The sequence below is a fragment of the Anarrhichthys ocellatus genome, unplaced genomic scaffold (assembly GCF_004355925.1).
Source record: "Anarrhichthys ocellatus isolate YVR2014 unplaced genomic scaffold, GSC_Weel_1.0 scaffold5, whole genome shotgun sequence".
Lineage (NCBI taxonomy): Eukaryota > Metazoa > Chordata > Actinopteri > Perciformes > Anarhichadidae > Anarrhichthys > Anarrhichthys ocellatus.
The window spans coordinates 10,929,493-10,950,403 of NW_022280035.1; the positions used below are offsets into that span (position 1 = coordinate 10,929,493).

General features: G+C 42.0%; 2 protein-coding genes across 3 annotated transcripts; both read right to left on the reverse strand.

Annotated features, from left to right (window-relative positions):
- Positions 1–713: 713 nt before the first annotated feature.
- Positions 714–13,895, reverse strand: erbb3b (erb-b2 receptor tyrosine kinase 3b). 2 transcript variants are annotated; one of them, XM_031844797.1, is made up of 28 exons: positions 13,595–13,895; positions 11,545–11,699; positions 11,269–11,455; positions 10,210–10,335; positions 10,057–10,119; positions 9,726–9,844; positions 8,402–8,543; positions 8,138–8,251; positions 7,929–8,046; positions 7,770–7,843; positions 7,237–7,327; positions 6,567–6,769; positions 6,268–6,400; positions 6,070–6,163; positions 5,256–5,413; positions 5,112–5,168; positions 4,640–4,781; positions 4,419–4,538; positions 4,176–4,274; positions 3,873–4,058; positions 3,625–3,780; positions 3,459–3,534; positions 3,192–3,338; positions 3,016–3,113; positions 2,748–2,924; positions 2,574–2,645; positions 2,058–2,349; positions 714–1,915 (listed from the first exon to the last, which is right to left on the reverse strand). In XM_031844797.1, the coding sequence occupies exons 1-28, from the start codon at positions 13,671–13,673 to the stop codon at positions 1,005–1,007; spliced, it is 4,389 nt and encodes a 1,462-aa protein (XP_031700657.1). In that variant the 5' UTR covers positions 13,674–13,895; the 3' UTR covers positions 714–1,004. The 2 variants fall into 2 exon arrangements, with proteins under 2 accessions (XP_031700657.1, XP_031700658.1); XM_031844798.1 differs by lacking the exon at positions 7,237–7,327 and having other exon boundaries at positions 6,567–6,644.
- A 2,194-nt stretch (positions 13,896–16,089) lies between these two features.
- Positions 16,090–20,578, reverse strand: arf3a (ADP-ribosylation factor 3a). The gene is made up of 5 exons (XM_031844802.1): positions 20,484–20,578; positions 19,216–19,398; positions 19,009–19,119; positions 18,555–18,679; positions 16,090–18,453 (listed from the first exon to the last, which is right to left on the reverse strand). Exons 2-5 carry the CDS (start codon positions 19,361–19,363, stop codon positions 18,292–18,294), a joined length of 546 nt encoding a protein of 181 aa, XP_031700662.1. The 5' UTR covers positions 19,364–19,398; positions 20,484–20,578; the 3' UTR covers positions 16,090–18,291.
- Between the last annotated feature and the right edge of the window lie 333 nt (positions 20,579–20,911).

Below are 20,911 nucleotides of genomic sequence, written 5' to 3' on the forward strand. Positions count from 1 at the left end.
AATATCACATCCGAAAAAGGCTCGGTTAATATCATAAATGATATCATCAGCTTTTAAAATTAGACCATGCACGTGTATTCAACAGTCAGCAAAATAGCTGACGCTGATATACAGCTGTTAGGCTATATTTATGGGGGAACAATTTATATCAAGGCTTGCAGAAACCAACATAACTGGTCGGTTAAATAAAGAGGACAGTAAGTGGATGTTTCAGAGACGCTGTTAAGGACAAATTAGAAATAATAAAAATGGGAAAGATTGGACATTTATGGAAACATAGATATTACATGTAGCCTACGAACCAACTGTTTGTAAAGTTCATAGAGTTCACATTACTGTGTTGTGATAAGTGCATTAGTGCATCTTTCATGTCAGGACATTTCAAAATGGCTTGTTAAATCCTTCTAACTAATACACAATAACTGGTGGTAAAGCCATTAGCCCATGCCAAAACTGAATTTGAACAAAAACGGAAACAAGCAGCAGTTAATCTGTCGCTTCTCTGATCATCTTTGATCGGCCTCTGACCAAATCGCGCGCAAGTGCGTCACGGATTCATCTGTTCTTGTGGTTCGTATGGTTTATATGCCTCCATCTCATTTCCTGCTGTTCAACCCATATACAGTCTTTGGTTCATACGACAGGTGATGTGCAAAACGGAATATATATATAAATTGCAACCCTGATACAAAAAAAATCAATGACACAGGTGATTTGATATTTGCAAACTATTCAAATTTTATTCATTCATATAATATTTCATATGATAATAAATTGTACAAAAAGACTGTTCTACTACAATGTAACATGGTTACCTCGTATTACTGTAATGTAACAATGAAGCAATCATAGACTCAGATGTATTTTTTTAGGATCGCTTTTATCTTTCAAAGTTTGTTGGATGCTGCAGCTCAAAGAATGAAAGCTGGAAAACTTTACAAAACAACCCACATTTATGACAAGTACGAACATAACCGGTGCTGTCTCCGTCCCAATCCACATTATTAGGTGCGAACAGCATCTGGCTTGAGGAACAGTCTGCTGTGCCAGTAGTCTGGGTTGTCAAATGATGTGTTGCTGCCAGGCTCCCCGATGCCAGCCAACACCTTGATGTATCCCCCAATCCCTGCACACATGTCCCTGCCCATCTCCTCAGAAACAGCCCTCCCCTTCAATGGGAGGTTCTGGTAGTCTGCCTGCTCCCACCCACTGGGCATCACTCCAAATCTGGTCATCTCTTCATACTCCTCCACCATTTCACCCCCTCCTGTGAGCACATCTGGCCTAGGCATGACCATACCGCTCACATTCCCCTGAAGTGCAGGTTGTTTATTTGTGTTGTGGTACTTCTCCTCCTCCTCTTCCTCCTCAAGCTCTTTTTTCAACACCTCCACTATTTGGTCTGTTTCCTCTGTCTTTGCTGTGCTCTTTGAAGATGTTTGACTCCCACATCTCTCCCATGCTGGATCATCTCCCTCTATAGAGTTCAAACGCCTGATATCCATGTATTCATACCTGCCTATCCCTTGAGCTGCCTCTTCTTGGTCATCCACAGCTCTGATTTTACTATCAGAGTCTCCAGTGAGCTGATGTTTCTCCGTGGAGTCTCTTTGCTCTGCAACACCTCCTTCACTATCTCCATCTTCTTGCTTCATCCTTACAGCTGAGATTGGTGTCAGAGTTTCCACATCCGTTGTTTCCTCTACAGGTAAGCGAGCCATGAGGGTTGGTGAGGTTTTACAACAAACTGCCGCTGAGTTGGCCTCTCCCTGTGATAGGACGCTGCTGGTCGAGCAAAGAGGAGCACCAGATTCTTTGCTCATGATTTCATACTCCTGGGAGGGATTTATCACCACAAGAGACAGATTATTCTTGAGTCTTGAGGTTCTTCGCCCAGAATGAGAGGCGCTGCAGACTGTGTGCCAAGACAGAATGTGTAGAAGGAAGATCAGGAGGGAGAAGCCACGATTATGTATTGTTTACACCATCACTTACAAAACAGTCAAGTAAATAATAGAATAAATCAGCATGCTCCCATCAGAGTGCTGGTATTTTACCTCTCTGTGGAGTAACACATGACCCAGCCAGGACATAGCCACAGTGGTCCACCTCCTCTTCTTCCTCTGCAGTCCACACTTTATACGAGGATGGACTTGATGCTGATGAGAGCTTCCTGTGCCGGCTAATGGCTATACGAGGGGTACCCCTCTCGGAGCCAAACCTGGCCCTGTGAAGACTCTCAGTCCGTGAACCCTCCTCATGCAGCTCTGCCTCTCTGCCACTCCCCCTGAACTCTGACCTCTCGGGCAGCGTCCGCACAGAGCTCAGTCGAGACCTTTGAAGCCACAGCTGAGACAGAAAAACGGAAGACATGTACTGATGCAGCAGCTCTAATGCGCTTTAATGTCTCTCACTTCCTCTGCTAATGACCCACTGGCACTGTGGGGTCGTAATATTGACTCTAATATGGCTATTGGAAAAGTATAGTTCAAAGTTTTAAACTGTATCACCTGTGTAATTGTAGTAATGTGTTTGTTTGCATGCATGTGTGTGATTTTGTGAGTCTGTATCACCTGGCGGATACTGTCCACGGGGCTGGGGTTCATTGGCAGGTATCCAATGGGTCCAGCCTGAGAGGTACCACTCTACAAATCAGGGAAGAAAAAGTGTTATGTTCTCGTTTCATTTGCCTCTGATCTAATCACAATGGTCCCAAAAGAGTCTAAAATATATGTGTGTTTCATTACCCTGTAAGAATTAATCCGTGAACGAGACAGACTCCAAGATGGAGAGTGTTGGAGAGGAGGAGTAGTGAAACCATCCTCCAGTCCTTCCTCGTGTTGGTCTTCCAAATCTTCCTGCAGCAGCCCTCGCTCTGATTCTCTTCGATGGATCTCGACAGAGGCAGCTTCTCCTCCTTCCATCTACAGAAATACATAGAAGCATAAAGGGTTTAACGTCTAAGTCAACAGCCAGTGGACTTAACTTTAGAATAAATGACGATGATAGCCTCACCTTGATGACAAGATATCTTGGTGGGTCTCTTGCCATGCGAGTAAAGTCACTGGCCAGCTCTTTGAAGGTCGGCCTTATATTTTCATCAATCATCCAGCCTAAAGAGCAGAAGCAAAACATGTCAGATCATATCTTTGTGTTTCTGCATACTGGTTGTGATGTTTCATCATACTCACATTTAACCATGACCATGTAGACGTCTATGGTACAGATGTGGGGCTGTGACAGTCGTTCCCCCTTCTCCAGCAGACTCGGCACCTCCTGAGGCTGCACGGATGCATACGGCTCCGCCCCGAATGACATCATCTCCCACACTGTCACCCCTGTCCGGGAAGAGAGACGCCACATTTGAATGCTGCCTGCCAGCTTTCAAGAGGAACGTTTATTTTATTAGTACAGTATAACATTCACACACTCACACAAAGAAACCCGCAGCCTCTTACCATAACTCCAAACGTCACTTTGATGAGTGTATCTTCGGAACAAGATGCTCTCCAGTGCCATCCATTTTATGGGTGTCTGGATTAAGTGACAAATTGCAGACGTGCCATAAATCGAGGAGACAGTGAAAACCTCTCAACTGTGACTTATTAAATGAATCATAACAACCTTGGTGTCAGTGTAAATGTATTTCTTGTCATCGGGATAAAGGAGGTCTGCTACACTGTAGTCAGAAATCTGGACCTGGTAGTCGTTCTTCAACAGGATGTTTCGGGCAGCCAGGTTCCTGTGGACCATGCAGTGCTCCTCCAGGTAGTACATACCCTGAGGCACAAACATCCATACAGTATATACCCTATATATTATTCAAAACATGTGGTTGCTCCAAAAAAGTCTGTAGCTCATGTCGCACTTACTTTAGCAATCTGCACACACCAGTTGAGCAGGCGCTGTGGGTCCAGGCTGTTCTTGTGATGCCTGATGTGCTCCAGTAAGGAGCCCTGTGAACTAAGCTGGGTCACCAGTTGCAGACTGGGACCTGGACAGATGCCCAGCAGCCTAACGATGTAGGGGTGGTCCAGGCTGCCCATGGACAGCATATGCTACACAGAGAGCAAAACACTGTTTACTTTTCTGACTATGATATGATACGTTGCATTTTGTATGAAATGTTGTACGTATGTGACATTAATTGCTCTTTCTGTAATGCTATGACTCACATCAGTGATCTCAGTGAAGGTCTGTCGGCCTGAGCTATCCTGGATGGTTTTAATCGCCACAGGGATCTTCACAGTCTCTCCCTCCGGAGTCCAAACACCCTTAAACAGAATTAAATGCACAGCAGCATTCACATCAGTTCACAAGAATCTGTGAAACTTATATCAGTCTTCTAAAATTCTCATGGAACATCAATCAGTGGATTATCAGTGGATGTGCACAAAGACAAAGAGGTTAATAAATACCTTGTGCACTATGCCAAAAACTCCAAAGCCAAGGGCTTTGATTTTTTTCAGCTCTGAAGGCCTCAGGATGCGGGCATGAACCTTGGTGCCTTTCTCTCCGGGACCAAGTGGCTCAAAGCTCTGCCAAAAATTCCCATAATTACATTCCTCTCTAAAAACAAATGCATGTAGCAGTCAAAGCAAAAGCAGCTCATGTGGTTGGATGGTCTCTAAAGTCTCACCTCTCCGCTCTCCAGGTACCTCCTCATGGCTCTCTTGCGGCGGATGGCCAAGCCTCGGTGGTACAGCACACCCAGGAAAAACAACACCAGGCATAATATCAAGCCAGCCGGTAAACCTAAAGCTATGCCTGTGATCTGACCACTGCAGAGGGAAGCAGAGAGAGATGCTAATGTGCAGATTCCAACTAACAAAAGTGCAGAAGTGATTGGAAAGAAATATTGCACGAAACAAAAAAAGTCTAATCGGGGAACAGTTTATTTGTCAAATTTGCACATATGCATGTCATATGCATGTCTGAATAAAGGGGGATTTAAAAAAAATGAGGGATCAGGTGTGCAGTTTGTGAAGTTAATTTGTGTCTCAATTGCTCAATTTGCAACACTGACCCTGTGTCATATGTATTGAGTTGTGGATGGATCGCACACATTGCAGTGTAGTGTTTTATATTCACCAGCAGGGGGAAACACTCACCTGCTAACTGCCAGTCTAGCTGCCTCTAAACAATCATTTAATCCTGGACCTGAGCAGCTGTAATGGATAAACACATCATTGATTTGATAATTGTTACACATCTACAGACGGACAGACAAACATATAATTTGGATCCAGTCTCACCCCTGTGTGCAGTTATGGTGACATGGTTCACAGTGACCTTCCCTGTTGGGGTATTTGAAGATCAGTCCCCTCTGTCCATCATTTACCCCAGTGGGACAAGAGGACATGCAGTAAGGACCATCTCGAAGGTTGGCGCATGCCATACACTTGTCTGCACCCTAACAAAGAAAGGGACGGAGGAAGAGACGTATATGAGAAGCTTAGACACATCATATTTACTGTATGTATAACTCTATGGGGAGGCATTGAAACCTGCAAATAACCAAGACGCATAATAAATGATTTAGACCATTGGCTACTACACATGATTTAAAATATAATGGGCAGGAAGTGGCGGAGAGTCGATACAAAATGTCATAATGGAAGAGAGCAGCGACTTCGTCAGCATTTTGTTGAGATTTGTTGCAGATTTTACATTGGACAGAAGGTGTCACAAGAGCATTAGCGGAATAAAGTTGTTTGAAAGGAACAAATCAAATTTCTTTCAATAATTTAGATAGTCATCATTGCTATTTTCTTCTATTGCAGGGCAAATTATAACTCATGTCTAGACAGTATTAATATTACTATATAAATGTTGTTGGGTTTGGATTCAGAGATTTGTGAGACAGAGTAAAACTATAAAAAATGGGGGACAAAAATATGAGTCTGAGGGAGACCCGTCCTTTCCCAGAGGGATTTATGGCCTCGTAAAGTAGTAAAGGTATGACTGTAAAAACAATAAAAAACATTATTATTGGATAATTAGCTAAATGTAATTGAAAATCCATACAAAGACATTGGGCCACAGTGTACTATCAAAGAAAGTGATTACCAGTCCAGTACAGCTGGACGTCCCACTCTGAGGCTTGCACTCTGGATGACAGGCAACACACTCGCCATCAGGTCCTGCAAATTCCCTTGGAGCTCTAGGGAAACAATATTCAAATACATATATGGTCAGATGAAATCAATATATTCAACACACAAACAACCCCAGTAAGAATATCAACACACATATGTATCTACTGACCCAGTGTGGAAATTACAGCTACCCACACATGTGCCGTCTCGGCTGTAGTTCCTACAGGAGAGACAGTGGTCGGGCCCCGGGCCCCAGCAGCCTGAGTCTGAACACAGCTGGTCACACACATGGCCCTCTTCAACTGCACACACAACAATGTGAGAAAAACATCAGGAAACTGATGAAGATTTATCAGTATGGAGATTGCTAAAAGTGTATAGTAGCCTACAGTTTGTTCAGCTCAACGAACAACAAAAGACAACGTGTTTCATTTGGATTATAGACAGGTTCTTTATATCTCGTCTCACCACACTCTGCCAGCGGCCTGTTGTTGTTGAAGTTGTTGACTCGAACTCTGCGGCCCCTGAACAGCTGCGGCCAGTTTACTGTGTGGTGGTAACAGAGGTTGGCATTCTGACTGATGTACACACTGCCATCACTGATCTCCCGGAGAGAGCGCAGGCCCAGTGAGGTAAGAGTGTGGAGATGCATCACCATCAGAGAAAAACGCCTTTGGTTGGAAGGTTGGAGGACAGAGGGGACACAGACAAAAAGAAAACAAAGGAAAAAAAAACATTTAAGAAATATTTATGATATATACTGTATATGTCAAAGAATTACTTAAAATTTGCAACACTTGTTTGTTTATATAGCAGCTCATAGCAGTTAGGAGGGTGTAGAGTGTGTGAGAGAGCAGTGATGACACACGGTTATACAACACACTTGTAATATAGATATGAGTTTAGGCAAGAACACAAGAATCAGAACCATCCTGAGGCATGCAGCATGTTTAATGTCAGTAACATTACATCTTAAGAGCGTTAGTACCATTTGAATATCTGATCTTTCTATATAGAAGAACATTTTGTTGATATGTTATTTGTTTTATCAGGTTAATTAATCGTCTTTTACTGATTTACTTCAATTTCTACTGGGCACCAACATTAACAAACATCAGTGTGTGTACACAAGACTTACTTGTAGAGAGACCTCCCTTGAATGGTTGTGAGACTCGAAAAAACAGACAGATCATTCAGTTCTTTGGGCCACGACTGGATGTTTAGGATATCTGACAATCAAATGCAGTGATAACATTCAAACATAAAGACTGCAAAGGTATTTAGATTGTTTTAGGCCATTATCAGCATATTGCATAACATTTTTCCAGATTATGAGATGGATAATTAATTGGTGATAGGTGTCGAGAACAGCAACCCACTCTGTTGTCATGTATCCAAGACTTATTTCTCTTCACCGTATCTAATTTTAAACAGCTGTATTACCAAGTGACTGAATGTAACTTTGGCAAGAATACTGAGCGGTATATCAAAAATATCACATTACACTTAAAATGAATTGAAAACAATTGTCACCCGGATTTAGATTTAAAACCTACCAGTGTGCTTTGATTAAACTTTGAAATATGAATTGCAACAGTAGTCTGCTACAACATGTAAAACTATCACCAAGCATTGTGATCCATTATTAGCACCAACAAAGTTTACACAAACCTGTTATTTCTCTCACGGTGCGAAACACTTCCAGCTTTTTGGCATCCAGGGGCGGGATGTTTTTAAAGTCATCTCTATGAAGAATAAAACACACAATATGAACAGGCTAACTCTACATAGCTGCACGCAGTGATCCTTCAGGCAGGGCAGGCAATTTACCCAAGAATCCCCGTGACCAGGAAGTGAAGGCTGCCCTGGATCTTGGTGCAGTTGATGAAGCTGTCGATGTTGCTGGAGTCCACCGTCTGTCTATGCTCAGCTCCAGTGCCTTCACACACTACAGGAATGACCAAGCACCATCTTAATCTTTGATGACTGACAAATATACTCAATGTAAGAAGTGGAAAGTATATATATATAGTGCCAACCTTTTGGGCAGAGTCCACTGCAGAGCTCACACTGCTTCTGGCCGTCTCTCTCCACCTCCATCTTGTCTGGTGGACAAACGCTTACACAAGAGCTATCGTCCACCAAGAAATGGGCTAGAGGGAGCAAGACAAAAAAAAAAAAGCACACTATGACACAGGTTTGCAATATCAGGTAGGCTAGTTAAAGTATTTTCCAAATTGCACAAAAAGTAACAAGACAACACGTTGAGGATACAAACACACGAACAAACACAAGCCACTCACTGGGACACTGGGAGACACAGATGGATCCGTACTGATATTTGGCATTAGGGTTGGTCTCCATTTGAAACGTCTGCTTGTCATAGATCAAAGTCTGGGGACACTGGGGCACACAGGCTCCAGAGTCGTTGAAATGACGACATGCCTACACACACACACACACACACACACACACACACACACACACACACACAAACAGACATTTGAGCAAACATATGCTAATTAAGTCCTGAATCCCAAATGATGGGTAGCTCAGTAAAGAAATCATCTTAAAGTATAACCATGGTTTGGCTCAAATAATACAAATCATTTCTGTTAAATATGAATTCTGACTGCTTTCCATAACACAACACTATACACAGTTTTATAAGTCTGTTAGTCCCTCACCTGGTCCAGAATGGCATATATAAACAACTACTGCTTAGATAGTTGGATAAATGTTGCATATTTATGGCCCCAGAGGATGAATCTTACAGATCTGTTGACATTTTTGGCTTTCGAACGAAATGTCTCAATAACTATTGGATGGAGCTGTGACATTTGGTGCACAGATTCATAATCCCTCGGATGAATTGTAGTACGTGAAAAGATCCTCTGACTTTTCATCTAATCACATTTTGAATTTGTCATTCATGATTTTCCCATCAGCCTCAGATGTACATTGTGTTTAGTGCTAGTTAGCAGACATGCTAAACTAAGATAGGGAACATGGTTGGCATTATACCGGCTGAACATCAGCATGTTAGCATTGTAATTGCAAGCATGCTAAAAGTTATTAATTAGCTCAAAGCACTGCTGTGAGTAGAGCCTCACAGCTGCTAACATGGCTGGCTGAACTCACAAGCTATATTGACAGAAAATCAAACCCAGAAACTACATAATAATAATATTAATTTGTTTCTGTTTGGGAGCTGCCTCAAATATCAGATGAACCATCAAAAAAAGAGTTTAAAAAACAGGTCACGTACACAACACTGGGTTGGATGTTAGTGAGCAGGTGTCAAGTGTCTACAGACCAGACTATATTACTGTAACAAAAACCAATAGCTGCCTGGAAGATGGGAATCAAAAGAGCGAGCATATTTGTAATTGGATAACATCCACCTATAAAGTCCTTAAAACCATTGACTTTCAAGTATATCTGTTACAATAGAACCAATTCTGGAAGCAAATGAGGAAGTAAAGTATTTTTTTACATAAAGGAGGCAAAATAGTTAAAAAAATTATTTATTTTTAGCTTCCTTTGTTACTGAAGAATAAAACACCTACGGTATAATGTTTGCAAAGACTGACTTTGTCTTCATTTTATCAAAAACAGAGTACTTACAAAACAATCCACATCCAGAGGGCCTTTACATCCCGCTGCACATTCTATGTGACAGCAGTCCCTGGGGCTCGTCCCAAAACAGCGGCCATTACACTGTGGAGCGCACACCGTCTTAGTCACTGAGAAACACAGGAGAGACGGGTTAAACAGAGGTTACCAATGTGCATATGTGTGTGTGTGTCTTTCAGTGTATGAAGTGTTCTCCGTCTCTGTGTATTTCAGTGTATGAAGAGTGACAGTCAGTGAGGAGAAAGAAGGAGGAGGAGGAGGAGGAGGAGAGAGATAAAACACAAGAGAGAAAAACAGGGAAACAGAATAATTCACAACTCACAGATCTGACATTGGTCCTCATTTGGCCCCCAGCAGTAATCTCCACAGGATTTGTGGCATGGGCCTGACAGAGGGAAAGAGAGGCAGTAGTTATAAGAGAGAGTATCCAGAGATAATTTAAAGATATGTGAAATAGGACTAACCCAACACCAACCTCTCTCTCCATTGTACTGGATGTCAATTGGAGCACTATTGTCCCTGATGATATCTTGCCAGAAGATCCAGGGGCCGTAACTCAAGTACTTGTTGTTGATAATCTGCACTCCTCCCTCTAGAATCTCTGTGAAGAAATTATAAGAAATTATGCAGAGAGAGCGCAGGCTGGATGTCCTTTAGCAACACTTTAGACTGCAGCCCACAAATTTAAATTTAAATACTTTTTACCTTCTGGGTAAAATATACAAAAAGTATACAAGCGGGTACAAGGATAGACGTACAGGCAGTAAAGGACCTAAAACTAAATGACCCAAGGAATACTTTTTTCCAATAAGGATTTATATCACATAATTGGAAGGTACAGACTCAAACACAATCGTCACATACATACAGGGACATATTTGACCTCTGCCTTTATTAATCCATCCAAAGCATTTTTAGTAGCAGTGGGCTGCTGTGCCCACAGGGGGAGAGGAATGGCATATCCTTTATACAAAAGCTATATCATGAAAACTGCACCATAATTCTTTCCAACATTTGTTTTTGTTGTCAGTATTGTGCATGTGGGCTCACGGTCACACTGTCCTGGCTTACTGGGATTTACTGATTAGAACAGAGCCATCGTTAAAGCTATTAGCAACACCTGCGCTTTTCCTGCGAGACCGAGACTAGAGTCTGAATATCTGCTGTGAGAAAGGCCACTGAGACAGAGCTTTGATAAAGTGCTATACCAGGATGTCAAGGATTTGGGGAATGCACGCCTTGCCATAAGTAGTTTTTACACCACTTAAGAAGACATGAAGATTAGCTGACAGTGAAGATGAGATTTCCCTAATTGTTGCAATCCATTGTCCTGTCATTCTTTCAAAGTATGAGTAATTGTCAGCTATAATAGCAACATCTATGTTTCTCTGCACATAAAATGACACATCTTATGTTTCTTTGGACAAAACTTAAAGAAGTTTACATATAGAAGAACAGCACAGCAAATCTTAAATGCCCGATTCACACCTTGCATATAAGAAATCGTTCTGTGTTCTCGGGTAACCCTCTTTACCTGTCAGATTTGCGAGGCCCAGCTGCCGCAGACCGTTGGAGCCGTCTTTGGGGTAGTTGATTAAGACAGAGAGAGCAAAGCGTCTCTCATAAAGGCTGTTTCCTCTGATGACCCGTAGTTGCCCCAGAGGGATCTCCTGAAAGTGGTTCATGGCAATGAGGACATAGCCAGTCACCTCGCGGATTGCCTGGAGGGAAAGAAGAGGACCACACTTCTACACCTCGTACTCAGAAATCAGTTGAAAGACAAGGCATTTGGGATTTTGGGATTTTTTACCTTGAGAAAGGAGAAGTCCCAGCAACTCTCAATTTGAGTGATCTCCAGGTTTCCCATGATGATCTCACAGCCGTCATAACGGTCCTTAATCAGGTTGTACTGAATCTCCTGAGAACCTGTGGAGCTCAGTCCGTTCTGCGTACCAGGACACACCACTGACAAACATACAGAGAAGAGAGACAAATATTACTCTACTTAGTTTAAAGGGTGATTTAGGGACTGGTGAAGAGAACCTTGGGTCAATGTATCACTTTACTTGCTATATATTTTAGACCATTTGTGTACGCTTAGCTTATACACATCCAGGCAGAATGCGTTGCAAGATCACATGTACTTAACATCACATTTAAATCATTTGCAAACTATGCAAACACTGTGTTTTTTTAATGAATTTTGCTGTCTGGTTTCTGTTAATTTCTGTAACTCTTGAACATCAATTAGCAGACTCTAGAAACCTTTTTGAGTTGTGTAATCCACCGCAGTGAACATCAAGTCTGTATCATGTTTTGCCAGAGTTATCATTGCAACATAATGTGCTGTATTACAGTCCAACAATTATGTGATTTTGACAAAGATGAATGCAGTCTGTGATGCATTACACAATTCAAGCAAGTTTTAAGAGTTGCTGTCTGCTGATTTATTTTGATACCATACAGAAATGTATGGAAACCAATGGCAGCTTGGAATGCTTGAAAACAAATAGCATATTTGAGTGAGAGGGTTATATTGTGCAGTACTTATGGGCTTGGTCTTCTTCATACTGCGTGTGCTGCTGTTTTGGCTGGAGAGTTTGATGCAAAGCACAGTAATACAGACAGGCTGTAACCCTGGTACATGGAGCAGTCCAGGCCTGCGGCTGATTGAGTGGAAGTTGAGGGAGAGGGACTTTTCTCAGACAACGTTCCTCATTGTGACAAAGCTATAAATGTGGACTGTGTGTCCCAGTGACTGAAGAGTGATGCAGTGACAGACAGTGCTCCTGTGTGTGTGCATGTGCGTATGTATGTGAGTGTCTGAGGGGTCTGCGTTGCTGAGATCATACCAGCAGACAATGGGCCTTGTGTGAGTAGGACTTTCTGGCAGAGGGAAGGGAAATATCATGAACGTAAGGAGGATTGCACACTATTTCGTACTGACCGACAAAAAATGTGGAGCTGGCCCTTTATGTGCAAAGACAAAACACCTGCAGCTGTCAACACAACCCACATATCCTGTCTTTATTGGGAACATGCAGAGGTATAAACCAAAATCTTCCAGCTACACTAAAGTGAAGTTGATCCCTTCTATACACAAACCTTTTAAGCTTGTTGCGTGGGGTTTTTGTGGAAAATTGCATGTTGACAGATGTAGCGTATCCCATATCTTCGTGAAAACATAGAATAAAAATGGAATGCTCAGCCTATCTTGGAGAGTTGCATGATAATTCTTACTATTACAGCAATTGAAACTCAATCATGCATAAAGCATGCACAACACAGCTAAAATTTGTGATTTTCAGTTAAACAAAACAATCATCTGCAGATTGCATGTATCAACATCAACAGGACCAATTGTTCTCAGTAGCTTTTTACAACTGGGATCATTGCCATGCAAGCTATTTTGTCTCCACGAGGGCATTGATGTTGCTGGCAGCCATCACGAGCAGAATATAAAGTGGCGATGTATTGCTGCATTAAGGGTCTTAATTAAAGCCCAGTAACAACAGTAAAAAAGCTCTCAAGGAGGAGAGCACAAAGGAAAGAAGAGATGAGGGTTAATAGTTTATAAAATGTAGCCCCTTAACCTCTGACAAGTCTATATGGTATCCATGTTAGTTACTCTATTATATTCTATCATTGTATTACATCCTATTCTATTCCATCAAAATATAGTTGCATACATGTTAGAAACTGTGACAATTCAAGGCAAGCAAATGCTAAGGAGTAACTGCCAACAGGTGAATTCAAGCAGGAACATTTTATATAATAATAATAATAATAATTAATTGATGAAATAATGTCAATTAAAACAGGCAAGACAAGGTTTCATATATATAATAAAATCCTCTTACCTTCGTGGGTTTGCGATGATGCTGTTTGTAGCCACCATGATAAAGTCACACTCAGTAATATGACTCCCCACCTGATCATGTTGATGTCGAATCTATTTAGTGAGATATGATCATATCACACAGGTTTAGGTAGTCCTGGATATGCAGTATGGATAAAAAATAATCTTTAGGTCTCACGCTCTGTCTCTGATAGACGAGACAAAAAATAGTCAAAGTGAAGGAGAAATGCAGCTCCTTCTGTAAGACTTTGCACTAAACATTACTAATGAGAGCAGAGAAATCGCGCCAATTGCAAAACTAACAACAACAACGAACAAGTGGCAGTTCATTTTGACGCCGGGCTTCCCCTCCCAGACAGAGACATGTGATTGGCCAGGAGCCCGATATATTCACCAATCAGAGGTTGGTCCGTCATTTTTTTTTTTTCACGAGCTGCTGCCTCAATTGTTGCCCTGCGCATCCAAACGGGTAAAATCCTGATAGATTATATATTTTATTTAAAAACACATCAGGCGCATGTAGATAAAGCTGAATAACATTTAAATGAATGTACTTTTACCTTTAGTATGTCAAGTTGACTATGTTTGTGTGTGAATTGATTCAAAAAAGTAACTTTTTGATAAGCAAATGTTTGTTATCCAAACCTTTTCCATGTGCACCAGTGCTAACACCATGTACCCTATATATGTCCCTTCATGTGCAGTTATTTTGGTTTCATGTTGCCAGCTGCTGCATGAGGAAGCAGTACTGTGGCTCCCAGTCAGCAGCCCAGTGCTGAGTGGCTGCACTGTCTTCCCTGTAAAGAGCAGTATTGTCCCCACAGCCCTAAACTGGTTAATCACCTCTTTGATGCGTATGGAGCGGCCTGTCACAATGGGGCACATTGTCAGATGGTCAAGTGACTTCTGAACCCAAAATAAGAACAAGCTTAATTTGAGAAAATGGCCTCAGAGCAGACAAGATTCCTAAACATGAAACTGCGAGTGAAAGGGGAACGTCTTAATAGATAAATATCAGTGACTCGACACATGTCCTGTTACTAATTTTTTGTATGCGAGAGAGCGGAATAGTTGCTGTTTGTTTGGAAGTATCCCCATGTGGGAATTTGAATAATAGTGAGACTACTCAATCATAGCATGGTCCAAGTACACATTAATTATCCTCGTATCAGCCTGCACTATTAAGATGAACTCATAACTGTCCTCCCCGTCCAGCAGGAGGAGACAGAGTCTAAGGATTGGTGCTCAGACACCAGAGCTTCTGTAGGGCCTGTGGGAGGTGAACTCTCAGCCAGTGTTTGCACCTACATGGTTGTTTTATATGATTATTCTTTGACCCAAAAGTTTTATAACAAACTCTTCTGATAAAAGGATCAGCTAAGATCTGTCCACTTGCCTGTTGAATGACGGAAAGCTTATTGAGCATTGAGCAACAATACTCAGTAAGTTGAAAGTTTTTTATACAACCTGAGTCAGTTAGCATAAACAACAATCAGTGTGGATTTTGTCTATCTTGCTTAGTAAAACAGTATAAAGGGAAAATATCACAGTGTTTGGTGAGTATTCTCACATTCTCAGTTGGGTGTCTCTACCGTCAGGTCAAGAAAAGTGGCTTTAATAAAGGACTAATGGTTCCTGCAGAGTCCGACAGTTTCACATTGCCAACATGGTGTCAGCCTTGGTGGCCCTGTCCCTTCCAAGGCGAGCTGTGGGGGTGACTGCTGTGGCCTTTTGCAGTTGCCACTCCCTTCAGGGATTGATGAATTGATTGTGGGGCTGCTGCCAGTGTGTCTGTGCCCTGGGTGAAGGCGTCCCGGTTACGGGTGGGAATCCCAGCTATGGCATCCGCCCTGGGGCTACTATTGTGGCAGACCTGCAGGGGGCCATGGGGGCTGGTGGCCCCGGGAGCAGCTCTGACCCACATACTGCTGTCACACCCCTGGAGACACAGCGGCACTCTCCCCTACACGGACCTCTGATTGGCCCAGACAAAATGACTCTCTGCGGAGTGCTACAATTCCAAACTACCTGATTGTGCCAAACTTCTCTTGAGGGCAGCAGTTAGGAAAGGCCAAAAGAGAAAGACGACGTAGATCTGTGTCCTTCCCACCTAATTCACCTGCTCATTTTCAATAATCAAGCTCGTCATATGTGCTGTTAAGTAATCTGGCATTTTTCTTAGTTGGGAACTGGTACGATAAACAATTGCTGAGTTAAAAATGAATCCTGACGTCAGCATCTTGAGCAAGTTAATCAAACAATTCATTTTAAATCAATAGATTCTGGGGTTTTCAATGAGATATATGTGTGTAAGAATCTTAAACTAGTTAATGCATTTTTTTGTGCAGGCACAAACGATATAGATCAAAGTAGGGGAAAGACAGATAACATAACAAACAGATAAATAAGCACCATCTTATAAGGTATCAACTGAGGAGTTCAATCAAACATGTATGATAACACAACACATGATAAAAACGAGAATGGCAAAGTAAATTAGTTTTGGTGTTTTTATTGATCGTTCGACAAAGTGTCATGAATCATCAAATCATTCAAGACTTTTGCACCAGTTTGTGTTGTTTTTATTTTTCTCCTCTTGATAATATCCCACTAAATTAAATAAATCTACGTTCAGATTGTTTCTTTTTTAAATAAACTTTACCCGTTGGAATGTTCTGCAGTCTTGCTTTTCTACATTTTTCAAGTTAATCTGCCAATAGTCACTGAATGAAGGATGTTCAGCCACAACGGTACTGTGAGTGCATCGGTGTTAGAGATCATCGGTGAGATACTTGAATGTTGGACATCCCGATATACAAACCTGTTATCAAAGAGAAACAAACCACTGGCAATATAAGGCCACAAAAACAACGCAATAGAGGGCACATCACACACACAAGCTGCTGTCAGTTCTACATGTCTGCCACCACACTGACCCCAATATCTACAGGTGTATCAACAACACTTACAATTTGATCGCGAATAACACGGTACTTTTCTTGTTACGTAAACATATATACAGCTGCGCCCACATAGAAAAGCATGCTTTTGCATATTAGAAGGTTTTTCGGTAAACATTTATTATTACAGCATTGTTCCAACCAGCAGCAGTAATTTGAACTGACAAATATAGTCTGAGGAAACAGGCTATTATAATTCACTTTTATTACAGATCTTGTACAGTATTAACATGCCTTATGATGCAGTATTACTGTCATCCACTCTCCTATTTTTTCATTTTTTGTGTGATATGTGTGAACACTCAAAAAGACAACTGACCTAGTTAGCAAATTAAGAAAAACAACACTAAAAGCACTTGCCTTTTGGTCCACAATAAATAAATACTCCATTCAAAAATACAAGAAAAAAACAGACATTACATTTTGTACAACTATAATGCATCTGGATATTTTTTGCAACATAATGCACAGTGACACGTGTATTATGCCAATTAGGGAGGAATAAATCAGGATGACAAGCAATGTGAGTTCTTTTGACGGATATAGTGCAGCTGCTCGCACAAACTGACTTAAAGAATGAACATTCGAAAATCATGTCAGCTCTCTGATATTGCCAATCACATGCTCTGCTGCATCGATCTCCACATTTTATTTCCAAAGCCACGGAGCTGGTACAGTGTCCCTGTTCTGTCATCTGTATCAGTTCAGCTGTTACATCTCGCTGGCGCCAGACAAAATGTTTTAACCCTTATTGAGCCAGGCAAGTCGACGAAGAACAAATCTTTATTTACAGCAGCGACCTGCAGTAGTTCACAGCTCGAACGAGCCCGTGAGCCAGGAGTGGGACGTCTCCATGCAGATTGGGAAGAGGGGTAATATACACTGATAACAGGGCACCTTTCTTCACCAGCTGCCTCAGCAGTAAATACACATTGCAATAAAGGGAAAAGAACCATTTGATGCATACACATAAATAACAATAAAATAAAACCAATTAACAAACCAAAGAATAAATAAATACATGTTGACAAAAATACAAATTGTTTAAGACTAAGTGTATGTCATCTGGTTTTGTGTTTAATAAAATAAGTAGAATTCACATTTTCATTAAATCTAAAATAAATTTAAAAAAATTCTTTGCACATTTTTAGGTCTGAAGCGCATGATTTGGTGTTAAAACAGAAGAATGAACAGAAAAGGACAACTTCGCATTTATCTGTGCCTGTATGAGTATACGTTTTTTTAACAAAGTGATATTATTCTGAGATAGTAATAGTACTCCCACTATACTATTAGGACATTCTTTATCATTTACATTAGGTTTAAAGTAGCCATTGTGAGTCTACATCATCACATTTCTGAACAAATTAAAGGTGATGTAGGTCAAAGGTTAAAGAGACTGCAAAGTAGGGGAAATACATATGCCTTTACAGTAACATTATACTATTACATCCCAATATGTATGTATTCTGCATGTAGAATGTAAGTCATTTGGGTTAACTTCGACACCATTGGTTTGTAAATATTTAAAAACGCTCACCGCAGATCCAAACAAATTATTCAAAATAAAGGAAATTGAAACGAGTATTTTGTTTTGGGGGGGAGGAGGGGAAAGTGATTGAGAGTCTCCCCTTGGGAGCTTTTCAGCACTGCCTCTCCATGTAAACACAATGGATCTACGATAACCACTACCTGGAGCTGGCACCCAGGCTCTTCCCCACTCTGTTGACCGGACTCTTCACTTTTTGTTCTTCAGCTGATTGGCCAGCCAGTCCAGTCCCTCGTAGAGACCGTCTCCACTGGTGGCGCAGGTGGCCTGAATGTACCAGTTGCGGTGGCGTAGGGAGTGCAGGCCCAGCTTGTCTGTGAGCTCTGCAGCATTCATGGCATTGGGCAAGTCCTGAACACAATCACATCAGGCGGTCAGTCAGGAGGTGTCGGATGGTGGGAAAGTGCAGAAAGAATGAAATAGAAAAGGAGGAGACACAAGATCGGATATACCTGTTTGTTGGCAAAGACGAGAAGAACGGCCTCCCGCAGCTCGTCCTCAGCCAGCATCCTCATCAGTTCCTCCCGAGCTTCGTTCACCCGCTCACGATCGTTGCTGTCCACCACGAAGATCAAACCTGCAAGGAGAGATACATGTCTTTTTAAGGGTTGAACCACACAAAACTTCTACTCAACTTCACCCCACTGTTAAACAATGTGCTGATATCATATTGATAAATATGGTTTGGTTGCTGAACCAAGTTTATTCATTGCAGAGGCTTTCAACAACATGACTAAGAGGATAATAATCAGTCGGAGGCTGTTTGCAAATGACCTCATATAAAACATTAGTCAGATCTGCTCTCAGGTGCCGGGGGCGAGCATTTGCTGCAGGATCTGCCACAATACTGTAAAGTCCAACATGGCTGACAGGTGAATCATCAACGGGGCTGCTGGTCTGGCTCACCCTGGGTGTTCTGGAAGTAGTGCCTCCACAGGGGACGGATCTTGTCCTGGCCACCCACATCCCACACGGTGAAGCTGATGTTCTTGTACTCCACCGTCTCTACATTAAAACCTGAATGAAAAATCAAAATCAGTTACACAAGCTGGAGGAAGTCAGTGACAAGTGTGTTGCCTAACGCTATCGGTAATTCTGTATTTTCTCACACACCGATTGTGGGGATGGTGGTAACAATCTCCCCCAGCTTCAGCTTGTAGAGGATGGTGGTTTTCCCAGCAGCGTCCAGCCCCACCATGAGAATCCTCATCTCCTTCTTGCCTATCAGGCTCTTCAACAGGTTGCCAAAGATGTTCCCCATGATGACTGGTGGCTCTCACCTCAACTGCAACAGAACTGTTACACACAGGGAGGGAAGTGATGAGAGCGCTTTCCATAAATAGCAACAAAACAAGCCTGTGAACCACATATATAGCAAGTCAAAAACCACACACACACACACACACACAAAAAACACGCTCTTCAAAAGCAGCTCTGAACATTACCACGTCGTTAAGGATAGAAGCCACCTCAGAGGAAAGCCAATAAAAGTATACTTCACACCAGGCGGCTGACCTGAACCATACTGGATCTCTGTTATGCGGATCAGCTTTCATGTGGTGCACAGTAACCACCTTTTAAACTGTTTGCTGCAATCGAATATTCATTCCAGTGTAACAATCAATTCGTATCACATTAAATGACACATAACCTCAGGTTGTGAGAATGCATGGTGTGCACACAGCCTATAGCTTTAAAGGTGAAAGGCTTTGACTACTTCCCTGTCTTATGTCCCCTTTAACAGGCCAACTCTGCTCTCAACTTGTGCTAACATATCTATACCTGAGGGGCATTTTTCTTATTCATAATCCAAAATTTGATTTAAAAAAATGCATCCACAGCCTGTACTGCACGGCAAGCAGGAAGATCCCCCTTTTATTTTTTATGATGCATTTTTTTGTAACTAATGCTATCACTGATTAGCTAACTTACATATCCATTCATTTGTATTAAATGCACACGCTATAGCTGCTAGCATAGCCTGTTAACAGCTGCAGTGGCCGCACATCCATGCACATTTGTCATAACGCGAGGGGGAGACGGCTGCTGCTGCAGTCCCCAGCAGGCGATGGATGTGAATGAGCCAACTAACGTATTTATGGCGTAAAAAGGACAGTTACTCGTGCGTTAAGATAGTGACAATATTAGCGAACGTCTTCAGTACTGAAGAAGAACATTCCCCGGGTCATATTGTGTGCAGTAATGCCCCCTCGTACAGTCACGACAAGCGCACCATGTCGGCCTGATGTCGTCGATTAACGGCGGTCAATTCGCCGAGAAGAGCTGCAAGGCGTTAACGCAGCGACCCGCACGCTGCGGTCACTTGTGTTACTTGGATACATCTTTGAGGATTTTTCACCGTTCGCATCTCATTCACTTACCCGTCAACGGCGGGCAGGCTACCAGCTGGAATCAGGCAGAGAGACTGGATGATAGTCTCGCGATGAGCAACGGCTGTGACAATGCGTATTCTCGCGATAGTTGGATGGTCAAGAGCACCTCTCACGTTTGCCATCCCGGATGACTTGTTAAAAGCCAGGAGCACTGCTGGAGAACAACTTTAATTTAATTGTCTTTTTATAAAATGTTAATAATTGTTTTTAGCATCAGCATCTACCTGCTTTGAGACTTAACTTTTTTTTAATTTATTTGTTCTTATAGATCAAATTGTGTCCAGTTTTTACACACAATATCCTTTCTGACAAGACATTGCATGTGTAAATGCTATTTGTGTGGCGTTACAGCAGGAGACCAACATCTAAGCCAATATGAAATGTAACCGAGCTTCCGCAGGAAAACATGCTTGAAT

What these genes read in the sequence shown, in the direction of transcription:
- arf3a (XM_031844802.1), bottom strand. Translation starts at nt 19,363, where the DNA reads ATGGGGAACATCTTTGGCAACCTGTTGAAGAGCCTGATAGGCAAGAAG. An exon ending in CTACTTCCAGAACACCCAGG is followed by an intron (nt 18,680 to 19,008) that starts GTGAGCCAGACC and finishes CTCTCCTTGCAG; the next exon opens with GTTTGATCTTCGTGGTGGAC. An exon ending in TCGTCTTTGCCAACAAACAG is followed by an intron (nt 18,454 to 18,554) that starts GTATATCCGATC and finishes GATTGTGTTCAG; the next exon opens with GACTTGCCCAATGCCATGAA.
- erbb3b (XM_031844797.1), bottom strand. Translation starts at nt 13,673, where the DNA reads ATGATCAGGTGGGGAGTCATATTACTGAGTGTGACTTTATCATGGTGG. An exon ending in CACCATAACTGCACACAGGG is followed by an intron (nt 5,169 to 5,255) that starts GTGAGACTGGAT and finishes TATCCATTACAG; the next exon opens with CTGCTCAGGTCCAGGATTAA. An exon ending in CCGTGGACAGTATCCGCCAG is followed by an intron (nt 2,350 to 2,573) that starts GTGATACAGACT and finishes TTTCTGTCTCAG; the next exon opens with CTGTGGCTTCAAAGGTCTCG.